General features: G+C 36.9%; 1 protein-coding gene across 1 annotated transcript in view; it reads right to left on the bottom strand.

The window, feature by feature from the left end:
- The window catches only part of LOC135081349 (uncharacterized), a 45,019-nt gene that overhangs the window by 18,518 nt on the left and 4,940 nt on the right, over nt 1-21,561 (bottom strand). The window contains exon 4 of the mRNA XM_063976068.1: nt 14,440-14,550. Coding sequence (XP_063832138.1) covers nt 14,440-14,550 — 111 coding nt within the window. The remainder of the gene's footprint in view (nt 1-14,439; nt 14,551-21,561) is intronic.

Below are 21,561 nucleotides of genomic sequence, written 5' to 3'. Positions count from 1 at the left end.
ATGCAGATGCAGTAACTGCAACTGCAGTAAGGTTCATTATTGCTTATACTAAACTCAGTTATTGTCCAATGGATAAAACTGACTCATATTTTACTCAGGATTTCGTGTTTACCTCGAGTACTAGCAACTTGTATGAGGAAAACCTAAAGGTGTTATTGGCTCCTGTTGTTTGTATTTTTGTAAGCCATGACATAAATTTTATGGCAGTGGAAATTCCTATTGATAAATATTTACTACAGAAATATGACATTAGTAACTGTACCAAGTATAAGGTTATTCTTATTTCTCTTAAACTAAATCAAATATATCAGACAAGATAATAGATATTATGTTAGCATATCAAGCGCATCATGGCATCCCTGTATCTAGTAGTAGTACATAGAGCGGATTTTTAGAATGTTAATGAGCCATACTGTCTGTGGGCACATAGGTATATGGAAGTAAACAGTTCATTGAAGGAGACCTATGTTCATCAGTGGATGACCTGATATGACTCAAATGATGATGAATAGCTCGTAACTGATGGTTGGACAGAAGAGTCAACCAAGAGAGTCGGGATTCCCAGTCAAAACACCGAAGATGCGCGCCGTGATAAAATCTTATCGATGATCTTAGATGACAAACGTATGGGCTTATAGCGTAAAATCGATGAAATCATCCTAGGCCTACTGGTAAAGGTTGCTAGAAGCACCTGGATGCGGGGGCCGGTCGTAGTGGAAATTCATGGAGGCTTTTTTCCAGAAGGCAGAATTCGGAGTAACCAAATATGGAAGCAAACTAATCTTTTCATAAAGGTTATTAAACTTTTGTTTGTCACCTGTCATCCGCTTTGCAATGAAGGGAAGTCGAACCTTAACTTCGAACTCCTCCTATGTTCTTCTAATTTCGTTACGGGTCCAATGACAGTTTAGCTTTCCCCCAGGACAAACTTGACCTTCACTGGTTGGGTTTTTACTGGAGGTCAAGCTGTAGATCTTGGCTACACAGGAGTTGCAGCGGTGGAAACGAGAGGTGGGAATAGTCCCGTGTTAATGTAATGTAACTTTAACCCAATTGAACACCTGCCAGCCTTTTGTGCGGTTATCAAATTAAATATGTGATGCACGTCGAATGCAGTCGCAGATGGCGTAGAGCGACGTGACGTGACGTTTTTATATTGTTTATCACTAAAGCATTTAATACAGATAAGGTTACAAATGACACAATATTAATTGACGACCGTCCGGTATAGGTGTTCGCACGTTAACTATAAAGCAGGTCTCAGGTTCCAGTGCCGCTAGTAGCAAATGTATCTTTGAGGAATATGGTCAATTTTTCACCATGAGATGTGAAAAGCTGTAGGTTGAAGATTACCTTCATCGCTAAAGTATAGCTGACAAATGACACTAATTGATGATCGTCCGGTCTAGCTCTTTACGCTATGGATTATCAGTTACCGGTTCGAGCCCCATCAGTAGCAAATGTATTTGTGGGAACAATTTTGCACCATGAGATAATGTGTTTTCTGTTTTCTAATTAGGGCATGAATATCTTAAGTTGATAAAGTAGTTTCTTGGCCGAGTGACCAGAATATGATAGCTGTGATTGTTAAACAATATTTTTTTGTAGTTTTCTTTCCAATAACGGTAATTATCATGGCCTTCACCATAATAATTCATGAGAACTAAAACATCTGGCACAAGGATAGGCACATTTTAAATTTTAACCTTAATTTTATTTAGACCTACTTAAATTACAGAAAAGAAACGTTTTATTCGTATTACAAATTAACGATCTTGATCCAATAAAATCCTTGGTCGTTTCCAGTTCCACAGTACAAATGGATCAATCAATGTTGAAGCATAGTACCTATGTTTTTTTGGGACTGGAGATAAACGAGCAGACAATCCGTCTAATGCCTAATGATAAGTGATTACTGCCGCCCATAGACACCGCAACCCCGATGAGTTACAGTTTATATAAATTATGTAGGTACTTATATTTATTGTCATTGTCTACTAACATAATCCTAACAAAACACATAATGGGCTCGGCTATACTAATTGCCGTGCCTGCCTATCAGTCACATGGGACGTTTTTGACCTTGTCACAATTACTGCAAATACGAATTTCTCTTTTCAACTGAAATAAATTTCAATGAGACTAATGAATTTGGCGATTTACATAGGTAAAACATTTGAATTGCATATTTTATACAAATGGCGTGAACCAATAAAAAGTAGAATACACATATAAAAGCTAAATATAATCCGCATAGAGTATACAATTTATATGATTTCGCATGAGAACCCGATTACAAAGAAATAGATGTATCGACTGCAAGTAGGTATAAATTATTGATGTCCTTCTGATGTTTTTAGTAACTTAACGACGTTAGTAGACTAAGGCTGGGTTACACCATCTTTCTTTAACTTTAACAAACTTCAAAAGTCTGTCAAACTCCATACAAAACACCGATATTGTTATTGTTACGGTTAAAATAAGTGGTGTAACTCAGCTTTAGTTTTGGCTGTACGTTGTGTTGTATTAGGACGTTAATCATCAAGCTGTTGATGAAGATGAAGATGAAGATGAAGATCCAATGGCAGTTTTGCTTTCGTCTATCGGGTGCGAAATTAACCCATTAAAGAGTGAGAGAAAGCTATATTCATAAGCTATAAAATTCAAATTATCATTCATAGCAAAACCATTGTGTACTAGCTTCATTGGAGCCTCATCTAGTCTCACGGACGACTGCGCCGCGGTAGCAGTGTAAGGATGTTACCTAGCACATCAACCTATACATTTTTGTTTCAATATAGCATCTATTACAACCACAGAAGATGCAGCCGTGTGTAACTTGACATGCTGTAAAACAATGCGTTATACAAGTGCATTGAAGCACAATGGAATTGTTTGAGCATTACGTGGCTACTTGACGTTTGGTTACTGAGAATGCCACTCATGAATTAGTATAACCATATGACAATAGCGACTTTTACTTTTAAAAGAAAGTTTCCCAATATTGTAAATTAAGGCCGTGAATTTTAATGCTTTTAAAGTCACTGTGGAGAATTTTTATTTTAAACGATAATTTTTAAGAGATTTCGTAAGTACCTCGTATTTGCTTTCAGTAAAATTTCGTGCTAAGAAGTTTACATACAATTACATGCTTAACGCCCGTAATTACAAACATTAGTATGAGGTCTCAAAGTGCGCGTGGACGCACAGCGTGACAAACGAACCAATTACAGAGCTCTATTCAACGCTGTGTGTTCGATTTTCTGCTTTACTTAAGCAAGCATCGTTTGTGAATACAGACGTAAGACTTATATGCAGAACTGCTAAAACTGGTAGACGTTAATCCAGGCGATTTAACTCTACTGTGAGTCTCTACATCACTGTTAACATTTTCCACTTGAAATGGCAGAGGAACTGAATTAGCACATTAAACAACACACATACAGGCTGTATAATAAAACGGAGCAGTATTGGATACTACTAATCAGTTACTGACATCAACAACTCTACCAAACTCGAATTTAATGGGACTATTCCCACCTCTCGTTCCCACCGCGGTAACTCCTGTGTAGCCAGGATCTACAGCCTGACCGCTTAATAAGAACCCAACCAGTGAAGGTCAAGTTTGTCCCGGAGGAATGTTAACTGTCATTGGACCCGCAACGAAATTAATCAGAAGAACATAGGAGGAGTTCGAAGTTAAGGTCGAAGGAAGTTAAAATCGAATTTGTGACAAAAACTTTAAGGTGTTTAGTTGTACACGTTATAGTAATTTTGGCACTTAAACGTAGCATCAAGGACTGTTGCTTTATTCAGTACACCCTGTATATTAAAGCCGTGTTTCGCGAATTTGGATCTTTAATCTGTAGCTAAACTGGCGCGTGCGAGAACAGATCACGACTCTCGGGCATTGTCGTGAGTACTTTCGAATCACACGTCTTGGTATATAAGGCAACGTATATAACGATCAGACTATTTATGTTGCAAATTAGTACCTATTACAACTACTAAAGGTGCTGTATTTAGCTTGATGATCAGTCGTCTGTTCAAGCCAGAAGAACGAACGATTTACAGAACTATAAAACTACCTTGGGGCCGTTCAAGTATTACGTAAGCAGATTTCTTACCATTTTTTACCCCCCCGCCCCCCTTGTCATCAAAAGTAAGCAATGCACTTACCCCTCCCCCTATGCTTACGTAAACATTTTTAGTTATAAATGTTTTTTATATTGTAATTTTTAAAATAGGAAAATTCAATGAAAATATTAGGTTTAACTGATACACATAGAGTAAGGGACAAAAAAATATAATCAGAAATAAAGAACATAACAAACATAATTGCATCAATTATGCATCATCATAAACACAAATCTTTCAATGCTTACAATACGTTTAGTATCCAAACAAAACACGCGCGCGGGAGGCCGGCCTCGCGTATAATAAATTAATATGCGGACTACGACTCTCAAATTTCAATGGGCAGTGTCGGCACGAGAGTAAATTATTAGACAAGTGAATAGCGCACGGTAATTTCCCTAATGTTGCGGTAGTTCCCCTAATCAGTTCTCAAAGCGAGTGCCTACGCATATGTATTATTTGCGGGAATCCCCGAAAAAACGTAAATAACTAACGATGACGTAATCATCATCTAGACCCCCCTACCCCCCATGTCATTCAAAATAAGCAAAACAGAGACCCCCCACCCCCCCTTGGTGCTTACGTAATACTTGAACGGCCCCCTTACATTGATATAATATGGTCGACGACCGTATGATGTGACAAACTTAGTTAAATCTGGGACAGTTCAATCTCCATTTCCTTAAATATACCAAAAGGAGAATCCTGTGCATCAAGAATCAGCAATTACGAGAGCCTCAAAGAGTTCTATTTGCTTTTGCCAGGAATGAGTTTTAGGAAATCTGTCTTTTTCCTTAAAACAACTATTTATAATTTAGGAGAGATTGCACTGGGTTAGTTCTGCAATATCTTATTAGAATTCAAGCAATAGCACTATCCAGATACATACAACAGCTGTTATTACCTTTGCACAACCGAACTGAGTTCTTCGTCACTGCTCACTATGGAATTGTCCACATTACTATATTTATGTATAGTCATAGGAAATTTCCCGTAAACGATCGCATTCCGGAGCGACCGGCGGGACACTAAGTCCGAAGTAATTACTTAACACGTCTCGTTATCAACGCGCCGGCGGACTGTGGATACTGACGCACGCATCACGGTTAATGAGGCTAGCCCTAAAGTGTTAAGGCAAAGCAGCTTATCAAGACAAAAAAAACGATCAAATTCGAAACAAAAGAAGAAACGGTACAGATATTTTTGTATTGCAGAATTCTGCTTTTGTACACCCGCCTCAAGCTTGATGGATGAGGTCGAAGAGCTTGTCCAGATGACGCCTTTAGAAAACGCGCGACTGTATGTGGACAGAATGTATGAACCTCTAGTTAAATCTAGCTAGTATCTCACAATCGCGCGAGTCAAAAAGCATCATCTGGACAAACTCTAAAACTAATAAGAGAAAGTAGCTTATAAAACGAAATTAATAAAAAAAGGTCTAATTCCAAACAGAAGAAGAATCTGTCGTCGCTGTCAGTTCAAAAGGATGTATGATAAACCAGTGGGTTTTCAGGAGACAAAAAATGTATAATTTTTAAGTTTGGATTTGACATACATACGTCCTTTTGAACTGACAGTAACGCTGTACTAGTTTATTTGTATTGCAGAATTCTGCTCATAACGCATCAAGTTTGAAGAAGCCAGCCATATAGTGTTGAGGGAAAGCCGCTTATCGAAACAAAACAAAAAACGATCAAATTCGAAACAAAAGAAGAAACGGTACTGGTTTATTTATATTGTTGAATTACTTACACCTTTGTGTGGGCTTAACACCTGGTTTCACACTTTATGAGCTGCTTTAGGTGTCGGATACAATATACAAGGCTTAATTTTTTATGGTTTTGATATTTTTGGATTATACAGGTGACTTTGTTATCAGTATCCATTTTTTTTTAATAAGCCCGTTAGAACAATTTGACAATACAACTTTATCGTAATTATTTTTAATTGTGGTATTTTTCGCAAAAAAAAATATTGAAAGTCTAATTCGCGGGTGCCCATATCTTAAGTTTTAAAGGTTATTGCTTATTTTCGCTCACCATTATGTCTATTAAGCTTTGCAGTTAACTGTGTGTACATTTTTTTTCATGAACGAAGCAAATTTTCTACGTGAGTCAATTTGGAAACCGCGCGCAGCGGATGAAAATAATTAAATATGGAGAAAAAAGTTTTGTTATCTTTACGTAAATCAATTAAGTTACTGATTCTGAGTCGATCCCGAAAATTTGGATACTGATACAAAAATCACCCTGTATTGTCAATTATCTTTTTTACTGCATATGATCTTCCGAGGCCGAGGGGTCGATCACCATCATTTCAGCCACATTCAGGATGTCCACTGCTCAACACAAGCCTCCCCAATTAATTCTATTTCCATTGATAGGGGTTGATATTTTAAGATCCGATCAGAATTTAAAATTAAAAGTAAGATTTCATTTCAAGAGAGCTACCAAAAATGTATGGATCATGGATTCTGGGGTCATGCCAATGAACTTAAGACGTGGATATATGCAAATTATCTGATTCAGAAATCAAGTAAAGAATTTAAAGACGGCAAAGAAGTTTAAACTTGTCTTGATGACAAAGTCAGTGTGAATATTTTTTGGTTCAGTTTAGCCACTAAATATTTTTGCAGAGAGGTGAATAAAGATAATATTTGTAAGTAGGCTGTGCAGCATCATTATGAAATCAGTAATCCAGTAAAGTACACAGTTAGATCCAGCCACAGGAAGTGCATACTAGAGTCCGACATAAAAACACCCATGTCATCAAAGTAAGTAGTGAAACTTGAATATCTCCCGATACTGGTTTCATTAGAAACCTCATTATGGATGTGAACGAAGATATTTCGCTAAACCTTCTTTATAAATGTTTCATTACCGTTAAGCATTAATAAAACTCGTGACTTATTAAAATATGTAATACAGCTAATACGCATGTCTGATTGCTATTCTAAGACTAGGCGCAGACCAGCGATTTTTAGTTGGCCGATAGTTGGGCCCGTTTTTATTAGTATGAAGAATCGGCCAAATCAAATTGGTGTAATGTGCGCACTTCCATACATGCCCATCCATACTGATCAACTGCCCGACCCGACTAAACTATCGGCCGACGAAAAATCGATGGTCTAGGCCAGTCTTTCCCAAAGTGGGCGATAACGCCCCCTTGTGGGCGCTGCAGGCTTAAAGGGGGGCGGTAAGAGACCCATAAAAAAATCGGGACGTTGTGTAGAGGTTTAGGAGGCGTCATCTACTAGGAGGACTCTTAGACATCGACTGAGCTCGACTCTTGACTACAAAAATGGGGGGCGCTAAAAAATAATTAATTCTCAAAGTGGGCAGTAGACTAAATAAGTTTGGGAACCGCTGGTCTAGGCTAAGAGGGATTTAGTTTTAAATAAGAATCTGTCTTCATACTCAGCCTTCGAAGCTTTAAAATAGAGACAGTAGATTGTGGTTGCGTATGCGCACATTGACGTTTTAACCAAAACTTTACTTGTCACTTAAATCAGCATAAAAACTTTTATTACATTTGTCTGCCACAAACTTTTTAAGAACATTTTAAATTTCTGTCGAAATAACAGACATGCTGCAGCCTCAAACCAATGATGACATCATAACAACGGCATGCTAACGCCAGTCTGGATCGCGTTGTCCTTTTCTTTCACCTGTCAGGTGAGGGAGATAACGCAAAGTCAACAGGAAAGCTTACAACCTACTACAACTTACCCTTAAACCGTTAAATGTGGACGACTGTCGAAATTATTTTTTTTACACGCGAATCTACAAAACATGTTAGTGTCAAATATGTTAAGTGCTAATGAAATACACTGAGAGTCATGCAAGGTCCGACTTGTTGTTTTAATATGCAAATTGCAAATGCGTTATGTTTTTATATGTGTTTGTAGCGTTATGGTTTCTCGCAAGAATGTTCAAGCGATAATTTAGGTATCACATTTATGTGATTCGTGAGTTAGGTCACGTTTACATTTTTACATTTCTAAGACCATTATTATATTCTTTCTTAGATGATGATCGTGACTTTTATTCTCATGACACACATTCCAATAATTTGGTTATTTCGATTAATACAATTGTATACTAACCTCTATGGTTCAGTCCAGAGTCAGAGCCAGACTCTAGGATTAACTCCAGGTTAACATAACTAATTTCCAAAACTTTCCCTGTCTTCAATTTATAATTTATCTAAATCTCATCAATAGAGCCTGAATTTTACAAAATATCTAGGATAATATGTGCTACAATTCGGTCATGCTTTAATGGTGCTAAATATCCAAGTATAAAATTAGACATAAACTTTAGCTATATTTAATTAAATAACCATATGGCGCTTAGTATAAGGAGGAAGAGAGGTTTCCGAGGAAGCGATGTGTGAACCCAGTGGTTCAGAAACCGGGGTCGCTCAAAGCGAAAATAGAGGGCCAACTTGACATTAGTGTGTTTTGTGCCTGCCAAGGCATTTTAGATTTTGTTTTTATGTTTCTTGGTTCATTTTTTATTTGTGGATTATACTACAAGAACCAAGCAGTTCTACGATAAGATAGACTAGTATTCCGAGTAATTTTTATTGAAGTCTACAAAAAATACAAAATTTAAAAAAAGCCGATTCCTAAAAAAAGAACTGAAGAGTTCTACCGCTTAATGTACAGACGATGGCACATCAGACTTTAAATTTATGTTGTAAAATCGCCTCTATTACAAATTAATAAGAGCCTACAGCTACGGTGTTTCGCTTGACGTGCTGTTGTCTGTACAAAAGTATTCCTTAGAGTATTTGCGAAATATTTTCTCTCCAATACTATACATCATTTCGGGTCCAACTCTAGGCTGTTGTTTGTCAGTTTGTCACTCAATCACTCAAACAGTGTTAAAGATAAAAGAAGTCGTCTATTACTTAACCCACTTGTCAGTTACAAAAGGCATTAAAATCTATACTAATTACGAACATTTCCACAGCAATCTAAGAAAGTGCTAAAGAAATTAATCGTAAAAGTAAAACAAAGGCGCGGTGGCACGCATCGGCACAAATCAATTAGGAAATGAGCGCAGAGCCGCAGACGCAATCAAGTGTTAGATTTATCAAAGTGGGCCTAGGCTCTGAAAATACTGGCCAGTGTGCTATATCAGGTGGAAAGAAAAGTACTTATTTTCCCTACTTTTTAACAACTTCGAAAAAGGAGGTTCTATTCTATGTACCTACTGTATGTATTTATAATTATTGCTGAGAATACTGGCCAGTGTGCTATTTCAGGTGGAAAGAAAAAGTATTTATCTTACTTTTTTTAACAACTTCGAAAAAGGAGGTTTTGTTCTACTGTACGTATTTATTGCGGAGAATACTGGCCAGTGTGCTATATCAACTTCCTCCTAAGTGGAAAGAAAAAGTAGGTATTTCTCTTAATTTTTTTGATTTCGAAAAAGGAGGTTTGTTCTACTGTACGGAGACAGACTATTGATTATTTTATTACGACGTCGATTTAGAGCCATTAAAATTATGTAATGTTTACGTAACCATCATAAAAACAGTCTCTAGCAATTTGTGTTTATTATAGTTCGCAATAAATTATTGACTGACCTATATGTAGGCGTGAGAAGAAATGCCTGTATACGTCATCAAAGATTTTAACCCATAAAAGGTAGCAGCGCCAGCGCCTTAGATAAACATTAACATTCTATGAGTATTGGAATGTTAATACATTAATAGGTAATCACAATCGCAAAAAAAGTCTCGCGTATTAATTAATGAAGTCTTAGGATTATAAAGAACTGATGCATGAATGCAACAATTAACATAATTAAGGCTGGGTTGCACCATCTTATTTTGACTTTAACAAACGTCAAAAATCTGTCAAACTCCATACAAAAACCACCGGTTATCGTTATAGTCACGGTTAAGGTTAGGTGGTGCAAGTGTGCAACTCAGCCTAAGTGTTGAAGTAAAGATGGCCGCAGTTTTCATATCAATTTTATTTAACTCTTGTGGCGCTTTAGTACAAGTATAGGGTCGAAGCGATCAGTGATCTTACTCGATTATTTCTAAATTATACAAAATATCTAAAAACTGGTTACCGATCCTGAAAGTGCTTCACGAGCTCTTTCAAACGGTATCAAAGAAATCAAATTTACAGAATTTGATATATCCGAAAATTCTGTTTCCAGCTTCCACACTTCAAATGCAAACTAGCAATTTAATATTACTCGTTCGTTTCATCTCAACATTTTACAGAAATTCAGAAGCAGAGATTACGCGTAACAAACATGCGTAAATAAAGTTACTTATACAAATTATTAGCATGAAATATTACTGACAACGTGACGCCATATTTCCGAGAATTGGACGTATATTTTTATTGCAAAACATCCACTTTCTAACATTATTCACACTACAAACGAATCTAATGCGCATGAAGAAATAATTTCTTTCGATTTGCCGCTTGGTCTGACTTGTCATCGCTACCCGCTAGATAGCAGGCAAAAGGAAATCAATAAAGAACAAAGACTTCGGCTATAGGAATTGCTACAGTAAGATATCAGACTACTAGCGACCTGCCCCGACTTCGCACGGGTGCTAAGTAGACATACAAACCTTCCTCTTGAATCACTTCTATCTATTAAAAAAACCGCATCAAAATTCTTTGCGTAGTTTTAAAGATCTAAGCATATAATATAGGGACAGACAGCGGAAAGCGACTTTGTTTTATACAGTTCTATTAAACCCAACCTATTAGGGCTCTTTCTCACGGAGACATCCCTACGTGTTTTAATATTAACATTCACACGAACATCCCGTTTGCAGTCCTGCGAAAAAACGGACTGTTGGAATTTGGTATTCGAATCTCAAACACACACTTGTGCGTTCACATTACCTGGGATCCTGCATTACTGTGCAAAAAGTTATAACACCGACATTGCTAATTAAATACTTCGTCACTTTCAGGTCAAATGTAGATCTTAGTGCGATGGAAAGAGACAGAGCTATAATAATACTAATTCAATTTATTATAGGCCTACCTTTATGTCGTGGGAAAAAGGGGGAATAGTCAAGAATCACCTTAGCTAACTAGTGAAATAGTTGATGGGAAAGAAACGTGAGAGAGCAGGTTCAATTCCAACCTCAAATAGAGCGTGTCTTTGAAAAAGTTGTAATAAACTTTAGTAATATTTTCCTAGAGATCTTATTTACAAAAGTAGTTGTAATCCCTGCAGTACAGACTGGATGTCCGTAGTAAATAAGGACCTTAAAGAGGCCCAAGTAAACAGCGACCCAGGAAAGGACCGCCTGGAGACGCATGATGCGGAGGGCCGACCCCAAATAAAATGGGAATGGGCCAGGCAAAGAAGAAGAAGTAGTAATCCCCGCAGTAAACTTTTCTTATATCACAGTGACAGTGAAATAACTGATAGAGCAGTGACGATATTTTCGAGTTTCGTACCAATGACTCCATATTAAAAGAACTCGGCATCAGACAGCGCCTATCAACCACGGTTCAGTCACGCATTTTAACCTTCTTCGGCCATGTATCTCGGCGCAGTAATGACTCCATAGAGCGTCTCGTAGTGCAGGGAAAAGTTGAGGGCACCAGACCACGTGGTAGATCACCAATGAGATGGACGGACCAGATCAGGGCCGCAACTAAGTGCTCGGTTAGCGAAAGTACCCGGAAAGCTGCAGTCCGCGAGGAATGGCGCCGTATTACGAGGAACATCACTCTGAATCGTGATTCAAAATGATGACCACGACCACTCTGACAAGAGTGTAGCGACTGAGAAGAAGAAGACGATATTTCCAAAATACCAACCAAAATTTTGTACCCTACCTTGTCTTTTGAACAACAACGAAAAACCTAACTTCCTATGTGTTTAAACTAAACAGACGCACCTGTCTGCAACGTTATATCCTATTACATAAACAAAGCCGTCGCGACAATCGATTAATGATGCAGAATTAAGTCCTTTAGCTACAAGGAAATTGAATCGATATCGCGCAAACAACAGCACATCAAGCTTCATTGTGCATCTTATGCCAGTTGTAATAGGGACGATATTGCAACACAAATGTATAGTATGATGGTGTGGAAAGGACTGGTGTTTACGTTTGGTTTTTGTTGGAGAAGGCACCCCTTTGTAGCGAAATATAGTGTTACATCGATGCTTATTTTTGGAGGGTAACTTGAAAGGCTGGCACGAGTTTTGGAAAGTATCAAAACATAGAGGCTTTTAGTCATAGTCATAATGTTTTATTGCATCATGTTGGTATATTACAATTAGGTCTTAAATACAATACATCCCGAAAACATGAGCCCTGTAAGCCTTTGGCTTTGGAAAGGTTCTGTCTTTCTCAATAAACATACTTAGGCAAAATGTAGACATTTCATGGTAAGTGAATTTCGGGTATAAACTATTATTATATTTAATAATGTGCCTAGGTTTAGAACTGGATGCCTGCCTGTAGACAAAATTTCGATATGAAATTATGATCGTTACATACGTCGCCATTTCTCAAGTGAAATACCAAAACAGCAGATGTACGTGACTCTATCGAATCGACATAATAACGAATATTGCATTGTCTAGAATTCTTGATGCAGTATTTTCCTAAATCCTAAGATAAAACTATGAATCATCAGTAACCTTGTTTAGAACGATACATTGGTCTAAAACACAGACTTTCATTGTTTTTAAGTCAGTAATTTGGAGACAGTCCAACGCTTCCTGCTATTTAATTATTGGCATTTTCTGTGGAAAAAAATTCTGAAGTGTTGTGTTTATATTTTATTATGCCTTGTGGTTTATTAATTTTTTTATCCACAACGAGGAAGCTCTTGGCCTGTATCTCACCTGATGGTAAGTGATGATCAGGCCGAAGGTGGAAGCGAGCTTCACCCGGAATCCTCAACCACTGAGGAACTGGCTATCTTACCTCTAACTGCCGGAACACAACAATGCTTGTGCTTGTACCCTCAATTAGGTCTCTAGATCAATAGTTCCCTCTAGTTATACCCTAAGGGAAGTGAATCGCTTTAAATAGGTCAGTGGGTACATTTAGGGGGTCGGGAATCGGTGTGGTTGCCAGGAAACCAAACTTTTTCCAAAGTGGGAATGAAAATAAAAAAGACGTTTTGGGGTGTGTTTCGTGACACGAACACATTAGTAACAGTAATAAATTACCATAGTGGAATATATCGGAGAAGATACGTTTTTAGAAACAATATTGTAGTAAGAAATAGGGAAATGTCTTGTCTCTTGCCAAGTGTACCAACACAACTACTGTGATGAGCATTACGTAATCATAAAGTCATAAAGCCCACAAGGTGGCCGACGACCTAATAAAGGTAGCAGGAAGGCGCTGGATGCAGGCCGCTACCAACCGTGCGACGGTGCGATATGGAAGTCATTGGGAGGACTATGTTCAGCAGTGGACTTCCTATGGCTGAAAGTCTTAAAAAATATTTACTTTCTGCAAAAGGCAGTATTACCTTAACCCTACCACTGCTTCAAGACAGTAAATGGGCTCAGTGGTTATTGTTGTTAATGAATACGAGTTTTTTTTCTATTTAGCAGCTTTTAAAAGCGACAGACTACTAACATTGATCTTCAAATCTGACATAGAGCAGACAAACATCATGTAGTTGAGACTTGAATTGAGATCAAGGCCGATAGAGTGATCTATAAAGGACTATAAATATGATTTTATATTCGGCTTTCTACCGTATTATTTTAGACTCGACCTTTGCGAGAGTTTATTTTAAGTAATTTCTTTGCTTATGGGACGAACGAACTAGTCTTCCAGTGACTTGGCCCACTTTTAGCTTGGTCCACGGGCCAAGTCGCTGGTTTGAATTTTTAAATAGGTTTTCTTCCACCACCCACCCCTAAGATTCTAGAGTCGATTTTTGTTGATTTGGTGTTTCATTGATTAATAAAACATTGAAGGTGGCCCCGTCACTGGAAGAAAAACTTTAGAAATTCAAACCAACGTCTTCGCAATATGATATAGTTTGTTCAAAGTGAGATATACCTAGTGGTCAACATTGAAATTACAGAAGTTTAAGGCGCGGTTACTCCTGCATTCGTAGGTCACCGAGCTAATGTAGGATTCTAAAGAATTTTGCTTCTTTATATTAGTAGTGTAAAGCTCGCACACTCACTGCCCCCGCCCGTCGCACAGTCGCGACAGCAATATAATTATGTGCGAGCGATAAGGATGGGTAGCTTGGGGTCATTGGACGAAATTCTACGTGCTCACAGACCGGGCTTTAGAAGTAGACAATATTGGACTTACCAGACGGCCGGAACTTCGACACGTCCGGACCACACTTCTCCCTGTTGTAGAACATCTTCTTGCACATGATCCATGGCCCGAAGTATCCTTGCTCAAAGCTGGGGTTCTCCACTGGAAAAGGAAATTTCATGTTAACATCAAGTGACAAACTTGCAACCTTATTAATATAGTGATAGGGTCTTGAATGGAATAAGGTGACTAATATGGTAAGTTTTTAAATTGTAATGCTTTTGCTTAAGAGCAGGCAAGCCGTAATATTCAATGATTTCACGAAAAAAAATTTCTTCAAAGTAGGAGGTCTTATAATTTTTCTTTTTAATATTACGTCATAATAATCGATCACTGGCCATTCTGACCCAACAAAATATGCTAATCGGTCATCAGACCGGAATTTGAAAGCACGTGTTATTTTGCTGGATTGCGTGATTTTATGATTTTGTAAATTGGCATCTTGGACATTAATCAATGATATTAAAGAACTATAGATATGTTACGTTCATAGAAATTACGATTTGAATCCGTGCCGAGCTATTCCAAATTGCACACATTGACAAATGTAACTGATAAGTGAAACAAAAGATACGAAATAGCACGCAAATGAAAGAGATAGCTATAGTTTTAACGATTCTGCACTAACTAATCTATGTCCGCAGCGCACGCATCCTTATCGCTCTAACGTCAAAACAAGATCGCTTTCTCTTTCTTAACTTGAACATGGCGCATGGCGTCTTGATTGTTTGCATAAATAATTGAAAATATAAATACTAAATAATTTTACATAATCACATGTGGTAAGAGATCCCTTGTATTTTGTTTACTTTAGAGTCATAATTGGTACACTTTCGAAACACACACGATGGCATTTTTTATTTATTTTGGTAAGAACAGGAACTTACGGTGTGGTACGCACGCGATTGCGCACGACGCAGGCCACACGAAGACTAAACACAAGACGTCCCAATTGGGACGTATTTGAGTATTCACAGCGCGAGCGCTTATAACATATCTGCTTTTGTTTTTATATAATATCATTGACATTAATCATAAGACGGAAAATTGATTTTCCTGAGTAAATGAATAAGGATCTTTTTTTTTTTATGGATAACAAGGCAGTTATTTGACCACAATCGCACCTGATGTTAAGTGGGATGCAGTCTAGGATGGTACATATCGTCTGCCATTATCTGCCCTGTAAGTGCCTATTCACTCTCGCCTTGAAATTGAATTGTCTTAACTATAAAACTATTTTTCACCAACAAACTAACAAAATACCGATGGAAAAGTTTCTCTAGCATACCATTTATCACGATAAATCGATAAACGCACTTATCTAGTTACTTCCCTTGTAACCAAAGGAAGTGAAAACATGGAAAATACTATCATCAAGTTGCAGGTGAAAATGGTTCCATGCAAATGAAGATAATATACTCAGTAATATTTAACTGTTAGATTAGCACAGATAAACTTTGGAAAGCACTTTCTGTCACCACCACATCCCCATCACCAATACATTGTCGACTAACCACAAGTAATAAATACATAAAATATACAAAACATAATAACCAAAACATTTTAAACCCATATTTAACACATAATAAATAATTGAGCATTAAGTATTTATAATAAAACATTTAACAAGAGCTTAGCGTAAATCGTTAGCGCCTAGATCTCTTTTAAAATACACTTGGTAATAAATAACGAGCAATAAAAGAAAATATTTCAAGTAACTATTTTGTTAAAAAAAATAACTACCATTCCAGTCCTGACGAATAGACTACAAATAACTCAATACCATTCTACATAATCTTGAATTCGTAATCAATAACGAACAACAAACATGAAGTGGAAATCAAAAATACATTAGGTACTACAGCCAGAACAAACTGGCATTGAATTTAACTGACCTTTCCAGCGACTGACGTAGTAACAGACAATAGTAGGCAGTTGGAATTATTCATGCTCAATATGCTCATCTTAGAAATGGATTTTGAGAAAGTTTGTTTGTTACTTCAAACCTATCTACAGAATGGACTTGATTTTGTGTTACAAACTTTTTGGTGGATAATACTGGCTAGTTGCAAGTAATTTAAAAATAAATAGATTCTTATTTTGTTTCCAATGAGTACTTTTACTCATTGTTGTTTGTTTAATAACAAATGACTATCGTCTACGTATTTTTAAAGAATTCGAATTCCAAATTTCGAACGAAAACAGCAAAAATCGTTTTCGAATCCCTATTGGGGCCAATTTGCATGCAAATTGGGAATCGAATGTTTTAAAAATTCGTTTTCTGGGCATGATTATCACAATATTGGAACTTTATCTCATTTGAGAGTATTTATTTGTGACTTAATTTATTTTATTTATTTTAGTTGATTTGTAATCCGTAACTAAGATACATAATTTTTCTCTTATCTTACGTCTGCTTAAGTTTAATGTATGCGGGTTTCCACTTTACGAACGAAGTGAATGAGTCCATTCAATAAAGATTTCTTCGCTTCATCACAACCTAGTCAAGGAAAATATGCATGCAATTACGTCACCGACCTCGGAAAATGAACCTTAAGAGCGTGACATAAGGTGTGAGAACAATCCGATTTTCCTCACCTAGTTGCTTGGGGTTTTTCACCATAGATCTATGTCGCGTTACCTAATAGATTAGTATGATGTCGATGGTTCAGAACGACCTTCGATCTGCCTACTAACTTACGACATTTATGAATGACAATACTTTAATAAATAAACAAGTTTCATAGTTCGTGGGTTTCGTAACAGTTACACAGATGTTACTGGTAGCTACTATAAAGTGAGGTAAGGTATACAAACAAGGCCAAACGTATTTGTATGTCATGTCTGTGTCATCCACCCTCATTTTTAGAGTGAAATTCATCAGTGGTTGAGTGAGGATGATCAAACTTTACATCATCTTTTTGATACAGAATTTTCTGTGACTGAGTTTGTTCCGGCGTTTCTTCTCAGCCTTTGCCATTATGTTTGTCTCGAAGCGCTGGTAGGGCCCAAAAGATAAGAAGAGACATGTAAAGTGCCCTTTAAGGGCTACCTTTTTTTTACTGTAAGCATTTGACGTTCATAAGTTCCACCAGTGGTCAAAATTAAATAATGTATTTTTGATTTAGCTTTTTATCTTTATGTAAGTTTTTCTCAGTTTAGTTAACATACTGCAGGTTTGAATCAAACTGATTGAGAAGGCCTGGATTTCATTAGTCCCGTTTGAGTGATGTCAATATGATATGCCTATGGTGCCTCAGGATTAGTCAGGATGTAGAAAATATTGCTAAATAAATAAAACTTCATCATACAGTTACAGCTGTATAAGCAGCGATTTTGCAACAAAACTATGTAATTTTGTTGTCTGTTCATATTTTTCGTTCGTGCAAAATAGCTGATAATATAATTATAGTAATCAAAGAAAATGAGAATGCAGTGGGGTTAAGGGAACATATTAACACGTTTCATTATTATTTTAATTTGAAATGTTTATGTTACACTTTACAACTTGATTAAACATAAAAACTCTGTAATATTTCATCTTAACTGTAGAAAAAGAAGAGAAAATTCAAGTGACATTAGCCTAAAGGTATTCGAACTGCAGATTCGAGATTTTGAGGAACGCTAGTTCAATTCTCGACGACTCCTGGTTGATTTTTGGTGAACCAACTCAACCTAACACAAGCACTTATCAAATTCAAATTGTTTATTTATTTATGCAAGTAGTATTTCTCTCCTTAAATGCAGTGCCCGACAGGGTCCATAATCTGGGGGCACGGCAGTGCCCCCGCCAAGTCGAGCGCGAAGCAAACACTGCCGTACCATCCTTTACTGGAACCATTTCGCCGCATTTTCAGGCCTCTATTTGAGAACCTCTGGATAAGACCAGAACGCTGAAATTTTCGTTATCTAGTAAGCTATAATCACATACTTAAAATCCAAAATTTCAAGTCTGTAGGTCATTTAGTTTCAAAGTTAAGCGTAAGCAAAGTTTCGTATTTATGACACTCACTCACTGATGATCATCAAAATAGAACTAGTACTTCCCATAAACTCAGAGAGCTGAAATTTGGTACAGAGTTAGGGTTTAATGACTACATAAAGGGAAAACTATAAAAACTAGGAAAATCGAAGATCTGGAGTAACACCACATTCATAATCAATACCACCGGCACCGTGGTGTTCGCCTATACCGCTCACCGCTAGATGGCGCTTGTACTTTGAGCGTCATTTTTCTGCACCGCGGTGTCCAGATATTTTTTTCCTTTCTAGATCGCCACGTCGATTAAGTTGAATGTTGTGTAAATATTTGAATTTCGTTGATTTCGTTTATTATATGGTGAGGTTTAGGCATGGAACATTTCATGAATAGCAGGTGAAAAATCATATGAAATGAATTTCATTAATCACACCTGCTATTTTACTTCACATAGACTGCTATAATTTCACAGTCAACGAAATCACGAATCACATGAATTTCATTCATTCATTCGAGCGAAGTTCGTGAGCGCAGCTCTGCGAAGCGACCGAGCGAGTAAGAAGGAATGATTTGATCATGTGCGTGTTAGAAAAGGACAAGAGATGTGATGACGGACGAAACTGGGCATTTTAAATATGAACTTTAAACTCAAAGGTGTAAGGTTTAGATTTCCTTGTCATGATTCGTGTGATTTCATTAGATAGCAGGCAGATGAAATGAATGATTTTCATTAGTCGCGCGGTTATTAATGTGCTGTGAAACTGTTTATTTTTTGTTGTGCGACATAAATGAAACAGATATTGTTACATTTCATATTTTAGCTAATTAGCAATCCTTCATCATAATTCATACTTCATTAAAAGTAGCACATTATATGAAAGAGCTACATTAAAACACTGCGAATAAAAATCATTGCCTGTGAAATTTCGCATGTGAAATCATATGAAAAAAAATCATCATTTCATAGAATGAAAATGAATGAAAAATAGCAATCATTTCCATGCCTAGTGAGGTTGGCTAAGGTTAAGTTATTAAAACAACGTCTTCTGCTTTGTTGTCCATTTTAAAGGTCGTTTAGTTTATTTGTGTTTAATATCGTAAAAAAAATGTCGATAATTTTAAAAGAAAAGACGACGGCAAATAATTATGCCACTTTCTACAAAAAGAAGTGAAATCCCACCAAAAACATTCTGTAAAAAACTAGCCAAGTCTCGATGGAGCTGCTTATTTATCTCTAAAAAGTAATGAAATCTAGACAAAGTCGTGCCAAGTCTATGGTTCCTTACTGCAATTTCTTTATTATTATAGTTAATGTTTTGTGACTTGGCCGTTGAACAATTTTTATAAGATAATCATACATAAAGTATTATTGAAATACGCAGCTTTATCAAGCCTACTTGACTGGTTATTGAATCAACGTTTTCAAAGTGGCACTTTTCCATCGTCAATGGGTAGCGGTTCTGACGACAGATTGGTGCAATGGTGTCATGCACCTGGTTTTGTACCCTTCAACGGCCAAGTCACACAACACTAACTATAATAATAAAGAAATTGCAGTAAGGAACCATAGACTTGGCACGACTTTGTCTAGATTTCATTACTTTTTAGAGATAAATAAGCAGCTCCATCGAGACTTGGCTAGTTTTTTACAGAATGTTTTTGGTGGGATTGTATCTTACCTTACCAATAACACCTTTTGTAAACATTATGGAAGCAATAAACTATTGAGTATTGAGGCTCCCAAAGAGCACTTTTACATGAAGGGCTTAACGGGGATATTACTAATACTAGTTTAAAATAGACGTGTTGGAAATGAACGCTAATCCGACATACGGAAAGCAGACAAAGGCTGGGATATCCGAAGGTCTGACTGAAGGTCGCGATGTGCTAAGAGATCCAGGCTCTCGCCACGACTTCCTGCATGCTAATTGAATTGGTACCGCATCGCGAATTGCCCAGCTAATCGTGTAACGAGCCGACTCTCGCTTGGCATGTGACGTCGGGAAATTATTGCCACTGTCGGCAATATATCCGGAAATGTCTCTGCTCCAGCTGGGCTAGGATGCGCGGATGATAAAATGATAAAATCTTATCGACGATTTAGGACGACAAAATGTAGTGGCTTGTCGCGCAAAAATGACAGAATGCCTCGATAAAAGTTCTCATTCTAGGCTTACTGCTTAAATATGAACATTTTGTTCATGTAACAACAGCACTAATAAAGGCTTGTCAACGCCAAACTTGTACAATTTTGGGCTGACGCTGTGTAGGTTTGTTGTCGACACGACAAAAAGAAAAGCACTAATTAGAATACACCAAGAAGAAAAGAACAAACTAATGGACATGCAATGCAAAACTAATGGATTTATCTAACTGTAAAAATGTTTATTTTCAATCTGTACCTACCCATAATTGCGAAGCTTAATGTATAATAAAAATCAAGTTGTCATAATTTTTCAACTTAGCCAATCAATGATCCTCATCAACATTATAACACAACTTTCTCTTTACAACTCTAATCCGCTCAATTCAAGTTCAATTGGGAAAATTTGAATAAAGTTAAATGTTGCGACATCACGTTCATCACCCATTGATGGTTTTAACAATCGAGATCGAACGCTTGTATCGTTTCGGACAATTAAATAAACCACAAAACGGAAAAAAAACTCGGTGAAACATTGCTAATCGATGACGCTAAACTATTTATTAAACGATTCACTGTATTCTTAATGCTGTATGAGGTAATCTCAAAAGTTACCGAACTAGTTATGTTAGAAGTATGTATTTACCGTTAGGTCGTTTTAATATTTGAAGTGGAACTAGACTTTCATTATTTGGAAATTATATTAAGTGAATATGTTAAATAACTGCTTACAAATCAAACCGATATACGTAGAATAACCTCTTGAATCATATCAGTCTACCGACCAATAACATCAGTAATGCACAAATGAAAACATAAATATGAAAAAAATTGTATCGTTACGTGTTAAAGCCAAAGAAAAATGTAGGTCAAGCCATTCGAAAAACAAAGACAAGAAGTTGGCGATATGTTAACTTAAGATTTCTGTCCTGCCCTTTCACAGTTCTGTGTCTTAGGGCATGATAAATGTACTTCCAACAACGGCTGTGTT

This window comes from Ostrinia nubilalis, chromosome 19 (assembly GCF_963855985.1).
Source record: "Ostrinia nubilalis chromosome 19, ilOstNubi1.1, whole genome shotgun sequence".
Taxonomy (NCBI): domain Eukaryota; kingdom Metazoa; phylum Arthropoda; class Insecta; order Lepidoptera; family Crambidae; genus Ostrinia; species Ostrinia nubilalis.
The sequence above is the reverse complement of the archived record's forward strand: the minus strand, read 5'-3'. Positions and strand labels throughout refer to the sequence as shown.